This window comes from Abramis brama (assembly GCF_963993115.1).
Source record: "Abramis brama genome assembly, chromosome: 10".
NCBI lineage: Eukaryota > Metazoa > Chordata > Actinopteri > Cypriniformes > Leuciscidae > Abramis > Abramis brama.
In genome coordinates, this window is record NC_139972.1 from 11,759,100 (window position 1) to 11,775,279 (window position 16,180).

A 16,180-nucleotide genomic window follows, 5' to 3' on the forward strand; every position below is an offset into this window, starting at 1 on the left:
ATAAAAAATAACATTTTAGGGCCCCATAAAATCCCAAATTCTTCCCAAGTTTTCCGTTTAAATTTGTCTTGATTCCATTTGAATTATTTCATTAAATGTTATGTATAGTCATTTGCATGTCTAGTCATTTGAATTCATAAAACTTTAATAATTTAATTATGTATTCACATTTTTACAAAAATAGGGCCCTATGAAATGTTTTAATTTTACAGAAATTCTGTGTTGTCTGCCTTAATTGTCCTGGATTTATGATTTCATACAAAATGATCAAAAATAATCCAATTAAGGCATAAAACATTAACAATTTAATTAATCTTTTAAAATGTAATCAAATTAAAATATAATTAATTTTATATTTTTGCCAAACAAAGTGCTGCACAAAATTGTTAAAAAAATAAAAAATAAATAGTGTGTGATATTCCTTAAAAAAATTAGTTTTACTAACTTTATTATATTGTTATTATAATTATTTGTTAAAAAGGATTACAGTCAAATTTATATATTTGTTAATCATTTTATTTGATTAATTACAACCTGAGGCATGAAAACCTGGCCCGCAATCCAAAGGTTTATCGGGTCCCATCAGGCTTGGATTGGGTAACACACTTCAAGTATGCTGCTATGGCGATGAGCATGGGGATTCTGGGATGCTGAGCAGCAGTCCCCGGCAGAGCACTGAGTGGCATCAGCAATCTGACCCCAAAGCAGCATGGCGTCTCGTTATTTCAACAAAAATCGATAAGATTGAAGGGCATTTTGTGTGTGTATTTGGGAGGGGCCATCCTCATGCTGCACTGGGCTGGGTTGCCCTTGTCTAACCTTGGTGTTTGTCCCATGAGCAGCTTGCCATCCCATCCCCATGCACTCCAACCAAACCCTGACAGACAGATCAGAGCATCGATAACAGCCTTCTGCTGCCACACCATCCCCCACCGGAGCACACAGCCTTCCACACACACACACACACACACACACACACACACACACACAAACTCAAAAGAGCCTGTAAATGCATAACCACACACGTACTGTAAAATGTATTTGAAAACACTAATGCAGTAACAAATATGCTCACAAGTAGGTATCTTATATATTAAATGTTATATCTTGGTTTAAATAATCGTTTTATTTTTTGTTTTTTTTGTCCATACAATGAAAGTCAATGGGGTCCAATGTTTGGACCCCATTGACTTTTACTGTATAGACAAAAACGTAAACATTCTTCAAAATATTGTCTTTTATGTTCCACAGAATAAAAAAAGCCATACAGGTTTAGAACGTCATGAGGGTGAGTAAATCATGACAGAGTTTTCATTTTTTGGGTGAACTATCCCTTTAAGTAAAACGTGGCACATCTTACCCCACTCCCCTAACTGTCATAACGCCCAACCCTACACACACGCATGCTTGTTCAGAAACGCATGAATTTTAGAACAAACATACTATTCTTTGCGTCAGCACAGGGAGGCTCTACATTAGTCAGAAGCTCTTCGGTAAATACTGAGAAAATGAAACCTGGAGGCAGACACTCGGGCAGACAGATAAGAGTCACGTCACACTTAAGCGCTGAATCATTGTTTTGACTATCCAGAGGGCACAGCACTGCAGTCTTCAACTTCAACCATCAGTGTCTGCTTGAAAAATAACTTCTGCTAGGCAAAATAACTTACTACCCTACTCATCCAGGGAATCCCCCAAGCTTCCCAATGGGCAGGGATTGAAATGTTACTGTTGTTCTTTTTTCCCCTTTGATTTAATGCTAGAATTAAAATCCCTATGAATAAAGGGGGAGGGGGGGGGGGGGGGGGGGGGGGGACTGTTTTTGTTTTTGTATGTTTAATCACCTCTCCATGTCACCCCAGACTATCAACTAGTTTTTGTTTATGTTCAAGTTGTGATCTTGATAAAACGCAACAGGGACAGACATAACAACACTTTAAACAACAAAAGTGGCCTTTAAACATATTTGAACGTGTATGAAACAAAAAGTAAAAAGAAAGTTATGCAAGATGCCTGAAGGCACATTCCTGAAGCATGCCATTATTCATCTGTAAGGTCTAGGGATGCATCGATACCGATACCGTATACCATATTGTATTGGGCCTGATACTGCGCTTATGTACTCGCACTCATTAAAATGCTCCGATAACAACAACCGATAGCATACAGCATGTACAGTACAGTGTTTGTGACAAAGAAACACGACAACAGAGCAAACAGAGATCAAAATGGATGTTTCAGAATAAGGATATCTATGAAGTAGGGGTGACAAGAAGTTTGCTGTGCGCAAACATCCGAAGCGCGCGCCCAGAAAGCGCTTTGAATAACTGCATTGAATTCTTTTTCACGTCTTCTTGCACTTGAACTGATGAATTCAGACAAAATTATGTAAAAAACTACCTTCTTTACGAGTATCTTAGTAAACATAATTGGTTATGTCTTAAGTGAACGCAAACAGTTGTGAAATAAAATGCATGTGTATCAGTATATTGGATCCATGTATTTGTTCTTAAAGGGACAGCAGCCTAATTACTTGCCACTTGCCTGATTACTTTATTCAAATGATGTACCTGAAAACAACTGTTAGACCTACCAGAAAACCTGAAAAGCACAGTTTATTTTATTTGTATCTTTGTTCTATTGAGCCCTGCTGAAGCAGCTCTAAATATGTGCTGTGTTATTAAATGAAAGATAAAATAAGATAGAGCAATAGAATGAAAAGTGAAAGTAACAGAAGCTTGAACAATACATTTTAACAGGCATAATTAATCAAGAAAATAACTGAAGGAAATATTTGTTTGCTAAACAAATTAAACCAATGAATATGAATCATATTTTTTTGGTTTCTCTACCCAATATATTTAAAAATTACAAATGCAATGAAACTACAGGTATCGGTATCGGCGAGTACCAAAAATCGGTATCAGTATCAGCCTAGTTCTGGAAAAAGTGGTATCCCTATGTATAGCATTAAAGTCAAACGCCGTTCACAACCAACTGTACTAGCATAATCTGATGTGTTTATGGGTGAAACAGGTTATTTAATGGGGAAAAAATGTAGGACTTAATTTTATACATTGGGAATTGATTAGATCGTGAAAAGTGGGCGTTACAGATCGGTGTGGTTGAAACAAAGAGAAAGCAAACATTTTGGTCACAGATGTGCAAGAAAAATATATTTTTTTAATGAATTACTTCAGTCAACTGTTGAACGCACTTTCACAAGACGATCAAGGTTACATTTGACGTAAATGTAAGTGCGTTGTATGTATTGTGAAGCTTGCGTGAGAAGTGATGCGGAAACACTGTGGATCGTCACTTCTCACACAAGCATAACAATGCATAAACTCAACCCTCTCATAACCGTGCATATGACAGTTGGCCAGTAGTGATGGTTTATAGTTAAAGCATATTTTGTATCCCTTCAGTAGACATAGGGCTTCATTCAATAATAATTGCATGGATTATTTCACATTTGTACACACAGGAGAACTTCTCACGAAAAATCTCTGCCTAATTCACAACACACACATGAATTTATTCTTAATCTCATTCTAATATGAGTGAATTTGGAGTGCACAAGGTAAGTCATTTGCAAAAAACACGCCCAAACCATCTCCATATAAGAACCACAAATGCCAATAAAGGACCATTTGAAGAGCTTACAATACATCTGGGATGGCATGAGGGTGAGTGGGTGGACTAACGCTTTTAACGCCATTCCCAAAACCAGAGCCATGACAAGACAAAATGGAGGTTGTTTAAACATTCCAACATTATTCCTTCACTGGTATAATCAAAGATCAAATCAATGAAGTCATCCTTAAAAAGAGCTAAAAAATCCACCAATGTCTGCTGTACCACCTACACCATTCATAGTTGGCATGGATGAGACTAGTAAGAACAAGTTCAAAGATCTCCCGCTGTTCACAACAGAGACCACAACCTCAGAGATCAGCTGGGACACTTACAGAAGAGTGCTGATGAGATTATGTTTTTTTGTAGGTCAACCCATAAGTCTGCATAAGTTCCCTCAACAAAAAGACAATAAAAAAATGTCCATTGGCTTTTGGATTATTGCAGAAAATCAAACCTAAACGTTTGATTCTTACATGTTTTGTTCATCATGATAATATTCACAAATGAACACGACTTTTATGAATTATGAAGCCTAAATACATCCACCAGAAGTAAAAAGCTGAATGTAGGCTATAAACTAACTAAAGCATGACTTCAACGTCACCACCATTACGATTCAAACAACTCTTTTAGTCTTTATTTAATAAACATTTTCCCTGAAAGTTTGAGTTATAATAGTTAGCAAGAGCATGATTATAAACACAATGAGGCTGTAAAAGCGGACTATAACTTTAACTGTTTAATGTAGTTTAATGTCCCAGACAACCTCTGTGCTAGTCCCATTTAACCACTTGTCAAGACAAGTAAAAGCTTTAGGGGGTATGTGTTTTATTTCAGAATAAAACATGAAAATATCGTTATCTTGTGTTCTCCAAAGACCTTATTTCAGGCATTTAACCAAAAACCCGCTCAAAAAGCCTATTGATTTAAATACAATGGAACGGAAGAGCTAAAATGCTATCGTTTCTGGGTTTTGGCCTACAAAAATACATCTTCCCTGCAGAACTCTATACAAACAGAAGACCAACTAAAAATCAGTGAGTGCTGGAGTGACATGAGGAGAACAGATGTCCATTCTCCAGTGGCCAGACACTTTACCGACACCAATCAATCTGTTGGACGGACACAGAGGGGTGAGGATATTGAAAAAAGACTTTTACAATGTGAATATGTATTGTAGATGGATTTATGATATGAAATAAGAAACTCACTCAAGCTTTCATGTGTACATTCTTTGCATGCACTGTATAGTGTTTCTCTAAAGATGTCTAGCTATATGTTTTACGCTCTATCCTAGGGATGCGCAAAACTTCCACGGGCCTTTCCTTAGAGGAGGCAAGGGGGGCAGTGCCTCCTCAAAAAATTGGAAGAGAAAATAATCCAAAGTACACAAGACCCCTCCAATATTATGAAAAACGCCATTACAAAGTTCTAAGGTGTGCCGTGGGTTTGGTTTGATGGGGGGTAATAGAGAATGAATGGGTAAAAGTCATGTGATAGGAGGCAATGCCTCTATCACGCTATGATTGGCTCTTCATGCTATAAATCCCGCCTCTTGTTTTTCTTGGTGTTCTGCATCCTTAAATTCATCAAATAATAGAGTTAATGGGAAGACTAATTAAAAAGTAGGTAAAAAAAAATAACCCACTTAGATATCACCGCTTTATGTAACGTCAAAATCAAACCTGATATGACTGAAAACATAATCTGAGGGTTTTATTTACAGAATCTGAGGGTTAAAAAATCATTTATAACATTGTAAATGTCTTTACTGTCACTTTTGATCAATTTAATGAATCCTTGTTGAATAAAATAAAGATAGATCTACTGTAGATAAGTTGACCTCTGTACTACTGAAAGCCACAGTTTCATTTGATTTCCATTTTATCTAGTCATGGCTGTCAAGTGACATTTCAGTCATGTGATATGAAATTAGCTACGCTTAATACACATTTCAACAATCAGCCACACACATACAGAAACAAACAGTCTATTTGCACTTGACACACTCTTGTTTCATCCCCTTGAAGCACCACACGAGCAAGACAAGTCCCCAAAGCCCCGGCAAACAGACACAATGCGCTGCGGGCCGACTATCAATGCTAACTTGCTCTGAGGCAAACTGGGCTCTCCCATTTTTCATGCTCACAGCACAGCTGACAACTTGATACTTGCTTGGGGAAAAGAGAGGTCGAGCGCAGCATTTATCTGGGGAGGGGAGGAGAGCCGCTCTGATCTATAGTGCAGTTGCGGTGTGTGTTTTATTCTCTAAGAGACTGTGGCTGCATCTCATAAAAAATGGTTCTGTTTCAAATCAGCCTTTACCATTTGCCAGAGGAGGTAAGTGGATGTGAGCACATCACTGGACACAGTGTGTGTGTGTGTGTGTGTGTGTGTGTGTGTGTGTGTGTGTGTGTGTGTGTGTGTGTGTGTGTGTGTGTGTGTTTGTGTGTGTGTGTGTAAGAGCACAGAAGGTCATGAGGCGGCTGGAGTTTTCACCTACAGATCTATGGACAAAAATGTGTGTGTTTGTAAAACTGGGTGTTAATGGGTGTTATGTGACAAAGGTCATTCTAAAACAAACCCAGCAACATTTTGCTGTTTCGTCATGAAATCAAAATTGACCCCTTTGTTAGCGTACATTACTAGTCTTGTGGTGAACAATTAATCTGTGCAAGTTAATACAGAGAAAAAATGCGCTAAAGTAAAACCCCGCCCTCTATTCAATATTCTGTTTCACTTGGAAATACATCACAACACTGTAACGTTGCTGTTGTAAAGTAAAGTCGGTTGCAACTTCCGGTTCACAGGGACTTTCAATGATTTTATATTATTTTTATATTAGTAGTACTAGTATTTTTTAGATTTTTTTCTTGTCACGAGGCTTTCTGAGAAAGAACCTATTAAAGGAAGCATTCACCCAGATATAAATATTAACATCTATAAATATTGACATCTCGTCATAACTGGATTAGAAACTGACCTCATCGCTAACTTCAAACCCGGTGAGTATATGATGACCAGATATTCATTTTTAGGGTGAACTATTTTATATTAGTACTAGTATTTATTAGATTTTTTCTTGTCATTTTAATGTTTTTTATCTTTATATCTAATTATTTTATCTTTATTCTCTCTATATTTTTCGATTTCTATTTCTTAAAATAAAAGAAATAAAAAAACTCAAAAGTATGTATTTATATATATATATATATATATATATATATAATTTTTTTTTTTTATATATATATATATATATATTTTTACATGTATAAAAGTAAATATAATGTAAAACTATTTTAATATATTAAAATACAACTATATAAAAATAATTATTATAATTTTCTTTTACAAAAAGGGTGAGGGTGTATTTGTTTTCGTGTGACCCACAAGTCAAGCGCTGCTGGCTGGCCTGTTGAAAAGGGTCAGATAAGGTTCTCATGCTTCGGACGGTGACTGCCAAAAACCATGCATGACTTTCTCATTACCAAGACCGTGATAATGTACACACCTCAGTGGGTGGAAACTGATCCTTTTAACAAGAAAACATGGAGCAAATAATACAATGACATCTAGGACACTGGCTGCAGTTAATGTACACCCCCTAAAGACCATGTATCAACCATCAAACATGAAGAATACAAATCTGTGTGAAATTAATTCAAGGGAGAATCTGTTTTAAAACACAATGCAGAGAGAGAATAGACTGTTCTATCAGAGAAACTGCCCTAGACAATAAAGATGACATATCATTTAAGTCATAATTGTGTATATTCCCCATTGATATAGAATGACATTACATAGATCAGTGATATTCCCACACCTTTTTACCAATAAACTTCAATGACTTTTCTATGATTATTCCCATTGTTCAAGAATAACATCACAAACAACAACATTTTCGTCCTCTTGGTTTGCTTTTCCTTTATACCAAAAGGTCCATTGGGTGCAAAATGGCCCCAAATGTCACACTCTTAATTAATAATAACCGGTAGTGTCTGGATTGATATAAGCTGGATATTTCTGGATTTCCACTGAATTACACATTCAGTTTCACATCAGAAATACACAAGGCTTTCTGAGAAAGAACCTATTAAAGGAAGCATTCAACCAGATATAAATATTAACATCTATAAATATTGACATCTCGTCATAACTGGATGAGAAACTGACCTCATCGCTGACTTCAAACCCGGTGAGTATATGATGACCAGATATTCATTTTTAGGGTGAACTATTCCTTTAATTGTGCAAAGAGTAGCAAAGAATGGAAAGCATGATTTAACTATCTTGGGAAAAACAGGATAGTTACAAAACTATATGCACTGCACTGAATCAATAAGACATCTATGCTTTACATTACATCCATGATGGAAACGACTGAGCTGGTGAACAAAAGAAGAGAAAAACACCATATTCCTGTATGAATGGAGTTCTCAGTTATGTTTACATTTATTCATTTTGTAGACGGCATCCAAAGTGGCAGTGCATTAAGATTTGTCAGAATGTGCAATCCTTGGAAACTGAAAAATCTTCCGGTGTATTATACAATGTTTATTACTACGTTGTTCAGCTACTTATTATTCGTTAATATATTATTTTATGAATATATAATTTTTTTAATAATTGTCCCACCTACAATTCTGTCTTTTATTTTAATAGAAATATTTACAATATTTCAATAGAAAGTGATATAAACTACACCAGAACTGACTGTAATACACAAGCAAATGAAAAATATTTAGTTAAATTCCTTATTTAAAGTCTTTAATATCTATCTATCTATCTATCTATCTATCTATCTATCTATCTATCTATCTATCTATCTATGCATCCATCCATCCATCTATGCATCCATCCATCTATCTATCTATCTATCTATCTATCTATCTATCTATCTATCTATCTATCTATCTATCTATCTATCTATCTATCTATCTATCTATCTATCTATCCATCTATCCATTTATGCATCCATCCATCCATCCATCCATCCATCCATCTATCTATCTATCTATCTATCTATCTATCTATCTATCTATCTATCTATCTATCTATCTATCTATCTATCTATCTATCTATCTATCTATCCATCTATCCATCTATCCATCTATGCATCCATCCATCCATCCATCCATCTATCTATCTATCTATCTATCTATCTAACAAAAAACACATTCCTCTTTACAATAAAAACAATCAGCATTTAACTGTCTCTAGAATATAGATACATATATATGTGTGTGTGTGTGTATATATATATATATATATATATATATATATATATATATATATATATATATATATATATACATACATACATACATACATACTGTATAGTTTATAATTTACAGTTCTGTCTTTTAATGTAAATTAAAGGTGCACTGTAATCCACTGACTGTAATACACAAGCAGCCGGATCACAAACATAAAGTCCTCTTCATGTCAAAAACAACTGTCTCTAGAATAAACACCAGCGCTGTTCCTGCGTTGATGGGCAGCGTTCACTCCCTTTTCTTTAACAAAACAAAAGGAGAAAAGAAATCAATAAACCTTTCAGACACTGCATCCATTTGGCAGGGCTGGTCCATCCCGACTTTCTCAAATGACAGAGAAAAGAGGTGGTGGTGGGTGGGAAAAGGAAAGCAATAAGAAATGGTATCAGGTTACTTGTGATCGTATTCTATCTGTCGTATCATCAGCTCAGAGGGGGAAAGAAAAATAGCACATTGCTCCAGATGAGAGCACCGTTACTGTAAAACCACATAGATAATGGCATGAATATACTACGGTAACATTGCCTATAGGTGAACATGGATACATGAGCTGTATTGATCAGAATCAACCCCAAAGTGTTGATTCTGAAGGCAGAGATTGATATGATTCTCCTACCGTGAAGATTGTCCTCTGACTGGTTGAATCCGCACAGTTGGCAGATCGAGCGAACCCAGCGGGTCATCTCCTCCTCCGTTTCTGCCACCAGGTAGAAGGTTCTCTCGGCCGTCTTGATGTCGAACACAAAGCTGTCCTGGAACTCTTTGCGTTTGAAGGTGAGTCCCGCGTCCACCTGCTCGCAGCAGTGCAGGTCGATGATGCGAATGGGCTTTTTGGCATGGTCACTTTTGTAGTACTCGAGAACATCCGGGTCTCCACTCATGCGCCCGCTCCGCAGGATAAACCAGCGCTTCTTCCAGGCCTGGAGAGACAACGAGAACAATGATGCAAGAAGGATTTAATCACGTTTGTGGTTAACCAACTATTCAAATTTAAACAGTAATTAAAACACTAAAAACAGGCACATTGTAAAATGTCATTACAGTTTAAACTGTTTTCTATTTGAATATTTCTTAAAACGTCATTTATTCCTATGATGATGAATTTTCAGCATCATTACTCCAGTCTTCAGTGTCGCATGATCCTTCAAGAAATCATTATAATATGCTCGTTTGCTGCTCAAGAAATATTTATTATTATATCAATGTTGAAAACAGCTGTGCTGCTTCATATTTTTGTGGAAAACTTAATACATTATAACTGTCTTTACTCCCACATCTGATCAAATTAAAGCATCCTTGCTGAATAAAATTATTAATTTCTTACTTACCCCAAACTTTAGTGTATATCATGCTAATTAATTATAATAATATGTATAATAATTGTATTAAATAACAGTTTACAAAAATACAGTTTTAAATTATAAGTCTACATTATATACAACAACAGTTCAAAAATGTTATGATTTTAAAATTATGTTTTAAAAAACAGCTTAAAGTATTATTTAAATTTCATAAGAGTGAGTGAATTCATTTGAATTATTCCTGTGAATAACAAAATTGTGGCTAAAGATATAGGCTAAAGATAACTAAAGATATAGGCACTGTATTTCACTTTTAGTGAAAAAATGCTTACGGGTATCTATTTGTATTATTTTGTTTTTATCATGTTCTTTTTCCATAATAGTACATTGCAATTTCTTGTCTCATAGTACTGTTAATTTCTTGAACTACTGTTCAAAATATGAAGCTGAAGTGAATTCAGTTAAAGTCTTGAGTTTGTGCTTAGTTGTCACTGATCAAAACCAAGATTGGGCTGTAAGTGTGTTTCTGTGGGTGTGTGTTTCATTTATTTTATTGTGTGTGTGTGTGTGTGTGTGTGTGTGTGTGTGTGTGTGTGTGTGTGTGTGTGTGTGTGTGTGTGTGCGCGCGAGAGTGGCTTATTTGAGACAGGTGCTACTCCCACACAGTTTCCTGCTCAGATCGAGCTTTGAGGGGGAGACAAACACACACTCACACGTTGTGTTTTCATGTTTTATGTTGACTTTCCAAAGACATAATGGTTTTTATACTGTACAAACTGTATATTCTATTCCTTTAGACCAGGGGTTCCCAAACTTTTTCATTCTAGGACCCACCTAGACAAGTATAATCAATCTCAAGACCCACTTGCACTGGTGCTACCAACTTTCTCAAATGGTCGCACCAACATGATTTGGTTGCACAATTTTTTCTTTTTTTTTTGCTACATGCAATGGGATTAATCAATGCATGCTGATGGTCTTAATCTGCATACCCTAGTTTTGCACTGATGTAAAAAGACTGACAGTGACAAGACCTCATGTTAGCAAAATATTTTAAACTTTTAACTCTTAAAAAAACTTTTAAAAAACATGTATGTTCTTTAATGTTTGATTATAATTTTACCGTCTTCACATAGGGATGGGAATTGATAAGATTTTATCAATAATAATGCCACTGACGATTCTGATTATCGATGTGATTCTTTAACGATTCTCTTATCGATTCTTGATAGCACATGTGTGGAAAAAAGTAGTCATATGCTTTAAAAAAAAAACAAGGGGTTTTATTTATTTTAAAGCTTAAGCTTTTAACTGTACTTTTTATGTAATTTATGTAATAAATAGAACCTTATTGTAAAGTGTTACTGATTCAGACATCTCCTGAGTTCACTGTTGGAAAGATCAGTTTTAACCATTCATTAAAATAAATCGTTCAAAGGAGTCATTAGTTCGCGAATTGGACGTGTGCGCATTGTGTGATTATTCCAGCAGTTAGGACATGGACATCCAAGATTTGTGTCAACACAGAAAACATTTCATCACTGGATAGTTTGTTTCGTTTAATTAAAGTGTTGTTTTATGTCAGCTGAATGTCTGGGACGCTTTTCAGAGAAGATAAGGCAACAACTTATTTAGCACAATTCACACACATTCAAAAATCGCCGAATGCTCCACATGAAACTTTGGTCTTCCGACCTTTTACCACCGTGTCGATTTATTTTGATTAATATGTGCGAGGGAGAGAGAGCAAGACAGCGCTTAGTACTTTGGAGACGGTGAAGTCTTGTTTACACTTTCGCCTGGCTCCGAAGAGAGAGAGAGAGCGCGCGCGCGACCGAGTCGGTCAGGGTTAAACATGCACTGTGACTCTGTCACCAGCGCAGCAGTTCATCTACATTCCATCCTCACCTATCAAATAAGACTTTGGCGGGACAAAAATTCACTTTGGCAGACGCTAAAACTCACTTAAGAGTCATTCACTCATCGTAACGTAAATTTAGCTGCAGCTAAGTGCCTTTGTGCGACCCACCTTTTCTCACTGTGTGACCCACAAGTGGGTCGCGACCCACAGTTTGAAAACCACTGCTTTAGACTAACACTACCCTTAAACTTACCCATCACAGAAAACTGTCCTCATTTTTACATTTTCAAAAAACATCACTTAATATGATTTATCAGCTGTTTTCTCATGTGAACCAAAACATTTCCCCACAAGGACAAGGATTTCGGATCTTTGTGGGGACATTTTGTCCCGATAACGTAGGGTTTACATGACACACACACACTGCATAACCTCCATTATGACACCAGTAATAATGGCATGCACACTCCTGCGACTGAGTCTACTGTTTGATGATCCATGAAATATTACGTGCCACACATGCACACAAAACGTTCTCAGCAAAAACAAATACAAGGATTCCCACTCATACAAACACACAGGTGCTGCATTAATAGTAGTAGGGGATTTCCCTGATTTGAATGTAAATGGACTCTTCTGCTGTAACCACATAAAACAGAAAAACATTGTAGGACTAAAGATTTTTGAGGAATAAAATATAAATATATAAATATATAATATACACATATAAGTTTATACTACAGTTGACACACCTCAAGATAATGTTCAGATGTATTTCAAGACATTTGTCAGGTTTTTGACTTTGAAACGCTTGTGTGTAGGACTAAGTTCTTACGCATCTCATCCGACGCCTCCGTTGCTGATTCCAAAACACACACACACACATATATATATATATATATATATATGAAACTGTAAGTTTATCTGCTTCAAGAACAGCGCTGTTATTACCTTGCTATAAGAAATGTCATGTAGCTTTTATGTTGCTAAACAATTTTACTGATAAAATCACCAGATCAGCGCTGACAACTTGTTTCTGTGTGAGTGTGTGTCCGTAGTACTGTATGTGTGTTTGAGTGGTAGAGAGAGCGGGAGCTGATGTAGGCTTAAAGGCATTTGAAAAAAACTGAAATCATTTGGCGAAGTGACTTGGACATGTTATCCATGTATTTCTCTGAAAATAATTGCACACCTTAGAATGTTCGTCAACCAATCAGATTCAAGCATTTAACAGCCCCCCCTAGTATAAATGATTATAATGTAAAACTGTATATTAAATATGATGTTATTTTTGTAAACTATTCCTTTAAATGTTTACGATAGAACGATAGAACGATAGAACGATAGATAGATAGATAGATAGATAGATAGATAGATAGATAGATAGATAGATAGATAGATAGATAGATAGATAGATAGATAGATGTTGTGCACTGTAGAGAGTTATTTTGGCACTGACAGAACCAAGTACAGAAAGAAACAGCCGGATAATGGAAAGAGGTTCTGTGGCCCAATGCCAGAAATTTTCTTCCGCCCCATATCACTCACTCACTGTCTCTCTCACTGTCTCTCTCACTGTCTCTCTCACTGTCTCTCTCTCTCTCTCTCTCTCTCTCTCTCTCTCTCTCTCTCTCTCTCTCTCTCTCTCTCACTGTCTCTCTCCCTCTCTCTCTCTCTCTCTCTCTCAGTGGGTCTTGCTGACACACAGTATCCCACAGGCTCTCTTTCTTCCATCAACACACACAAACACACACACACACAGAGAGAGCCACCTCCGCCACCAAACCAGGGAACCAAGGACACTGTTTCCACTAACCACTACACCCCCGCTCTTCCCGGTCCTGCATCCAGCCTCACTGTCCGACAGGAAGCGGAAAATGGATCCCACTACACATCCTGTGTTTTCTCAAGCCTGCTGTTGACCTACCCTTCACATCACTCCTCTCACTCCATTCGGCCTGTCGCTCACAGAACAGAACACTGGCGCACTGCATACTACCTAGTGCACTAGCACACTGGCTAGTATTTGTTTTGTTTTTTAAATAGTATGTGGAATAGTGTGCAATATGTAATGGTCGAACTATTAAAAAAGTTATGAAAAATAGGAATTCTAGTTGGTCATCCAACAGAAAATGTCTTAAACACTGAAAAGAGTTGTTCTCCTTGATATTTTGCAGAAACATTGATACTTTTTTCAGGATCCTTTGATGGATAGAATGTTCAAAAGAACAGCATTTATTTGAAATAGAAATCTTTTGTCACATTATAAATGTCTTAAGTGTCACTTTTAATCAGATCAATGTAAATTAATGCAAAAAATAAAAAAAGTGTTCCACTGAATTTTTATTATTATTATTATTGTAAATTGTAATTTCTTAAATGTAAATCATGTTTAGCGAGTGCCAAAAATGGGTTGTGAACACCATTAAAAAAATGGTAACACTTGTCATTGTTACATTACATACTGTAGTAATAACTATAAATTAAGCATAATTACATGCAACTAATCCTAAACCAAACCAAACCCTAATCCTAAACCTATAGTAAGTATATTATTCAGTACTTAAATGTATAATTACAATGTAACAAAGACACCTCAAAATAAAGTGTAACCAACATTTTTTTGGAAAACTAGGAATTTTAGTTGGTTGTCCAACAGACAAATTGCATACTGTGTACGGTGAACACACTGTATACTACAGAAATAGTAGTTTTATAGCATACCACAATATGAGCATTATAACATCACTGCCTGCCACTCATTTTCTGCTGTATCCTCTGAATATGACCGCTATCAGATCACTCAGAAGTGAGGATGTGCTGACAGGAAATTAACACTGCCTCCAGATTTAGATGCAGTTTAGTTGTAAATATCTGAGAACTGAAGTACTTTCTGCTCTCATGCGATTTCGGAGAATTAAAAAAAAGGAAAACGAGATTTACTTATTACTTTACACTGGTATGCATGCTTGCTAATTTTCTGTTTGACGATCCATGAAATTTTATGAGACACACATGCACACTTCCTCAGCAAATATACACAAGGGTTTCCACTCATGTATAAACACACAGGTGCTTCATGCCTAGTAGTTGGGAATTTCCCTGTTTTGAATGTAAATTGATTCTTCTGCTGTAACCACATGCTACAGAAATATAACACAATGATGAAGTTCACAATGGACATTTTCATCAACCACCCAAGGGATAGTGTGCATGGTTTATTTTGCAACAATGGCTGTATAACTGCATAAGTCTGACATAAATGGCGACTTACCAAATAAATGGAAACAATGGAAAACAAATATACAAACAGTCTCGACTAATCGAGTCACGAACACCGTGCTAAGTGAGCTGGTCGATAGGAATTACCAGAGAATGTCTAATAAGGCGAGAAGTTCCACTCTCAGTAAACTTCCGGCTTCTGAACTGGTTGCAGTTCCACTCTGATTCCATATGAGGGCGCTCACAGGACGAGTGCAGAATGAATGGAGGTCTATGGCGCTATACACATCAAAATCCACTTTTCTCAGGATATAATTTTTTGTCTAGTAATTTGAATGTTGTATTCGAAAGGAGATGCAAAGAAATTACACATTGCGGGGTGTTAGATTTTTTAGAGTCACTTATTTGCTTTAAAAAGTCTTTTAAAGTGTCAATGACGTCATACACATCGTACGACCAGAGATACTGCAATCCTTCAGTCGCTTTGGTGCGTTCGCGCTCTGCACTTTCTTTTCTCTCGAGGCATCGACAACACAGCTGACACAGGTAAATACACGTGCTAGAAGAGTTTTTGTTTTGTTTGTTTCTGGTCCCGCTTCGGATGCCACGATGCCATCAAGCGGTATCTCTGGTCGTAATCAGTCCTTCACTGACCAATCAGCGTTCATTAGCAGAATGCTAGCGTGTTATGGGCAACAACAACTCAACCTGTAAGAAATCGAAAGGACATAAGTACTCGTTCATTCAACTTTCAACCTATAACCCATGTTGAACTTGCAAAACCTAGAATCAAATCTGAGATTTCTCAACGGCAATCGGATGAAAGAGACACATTTAGCCGTCTAGCCCCATAGACTCCCATTCATTTTGCACTCATGGGC

The 16,180-nt window shown here is 36.5% G+C and overlaps 1 protein-coding gene across 1 annotated transcript in view; it reads right to left on the bottom strand.

Annotated features, from left to right (window-relative positions):
* Positions 1-16,180, bottom strand: part of gab2 (GRB2-associated binding protein 2) — a 64,372-nt gene that overhangs the window by 22,345 nt on the left and 25,847 nt on the right. The window contains exon 2 of the mRNA XM_084126133.1: positions 9,532-9,835. Within this exon, the coding sequence (XP_083982259.1) occupies positions 9,532-9,835 (304 nt within the window). The remainder of the gene's footprint in view (positions 1-9,531; positions 9,836-16,180) is intronic.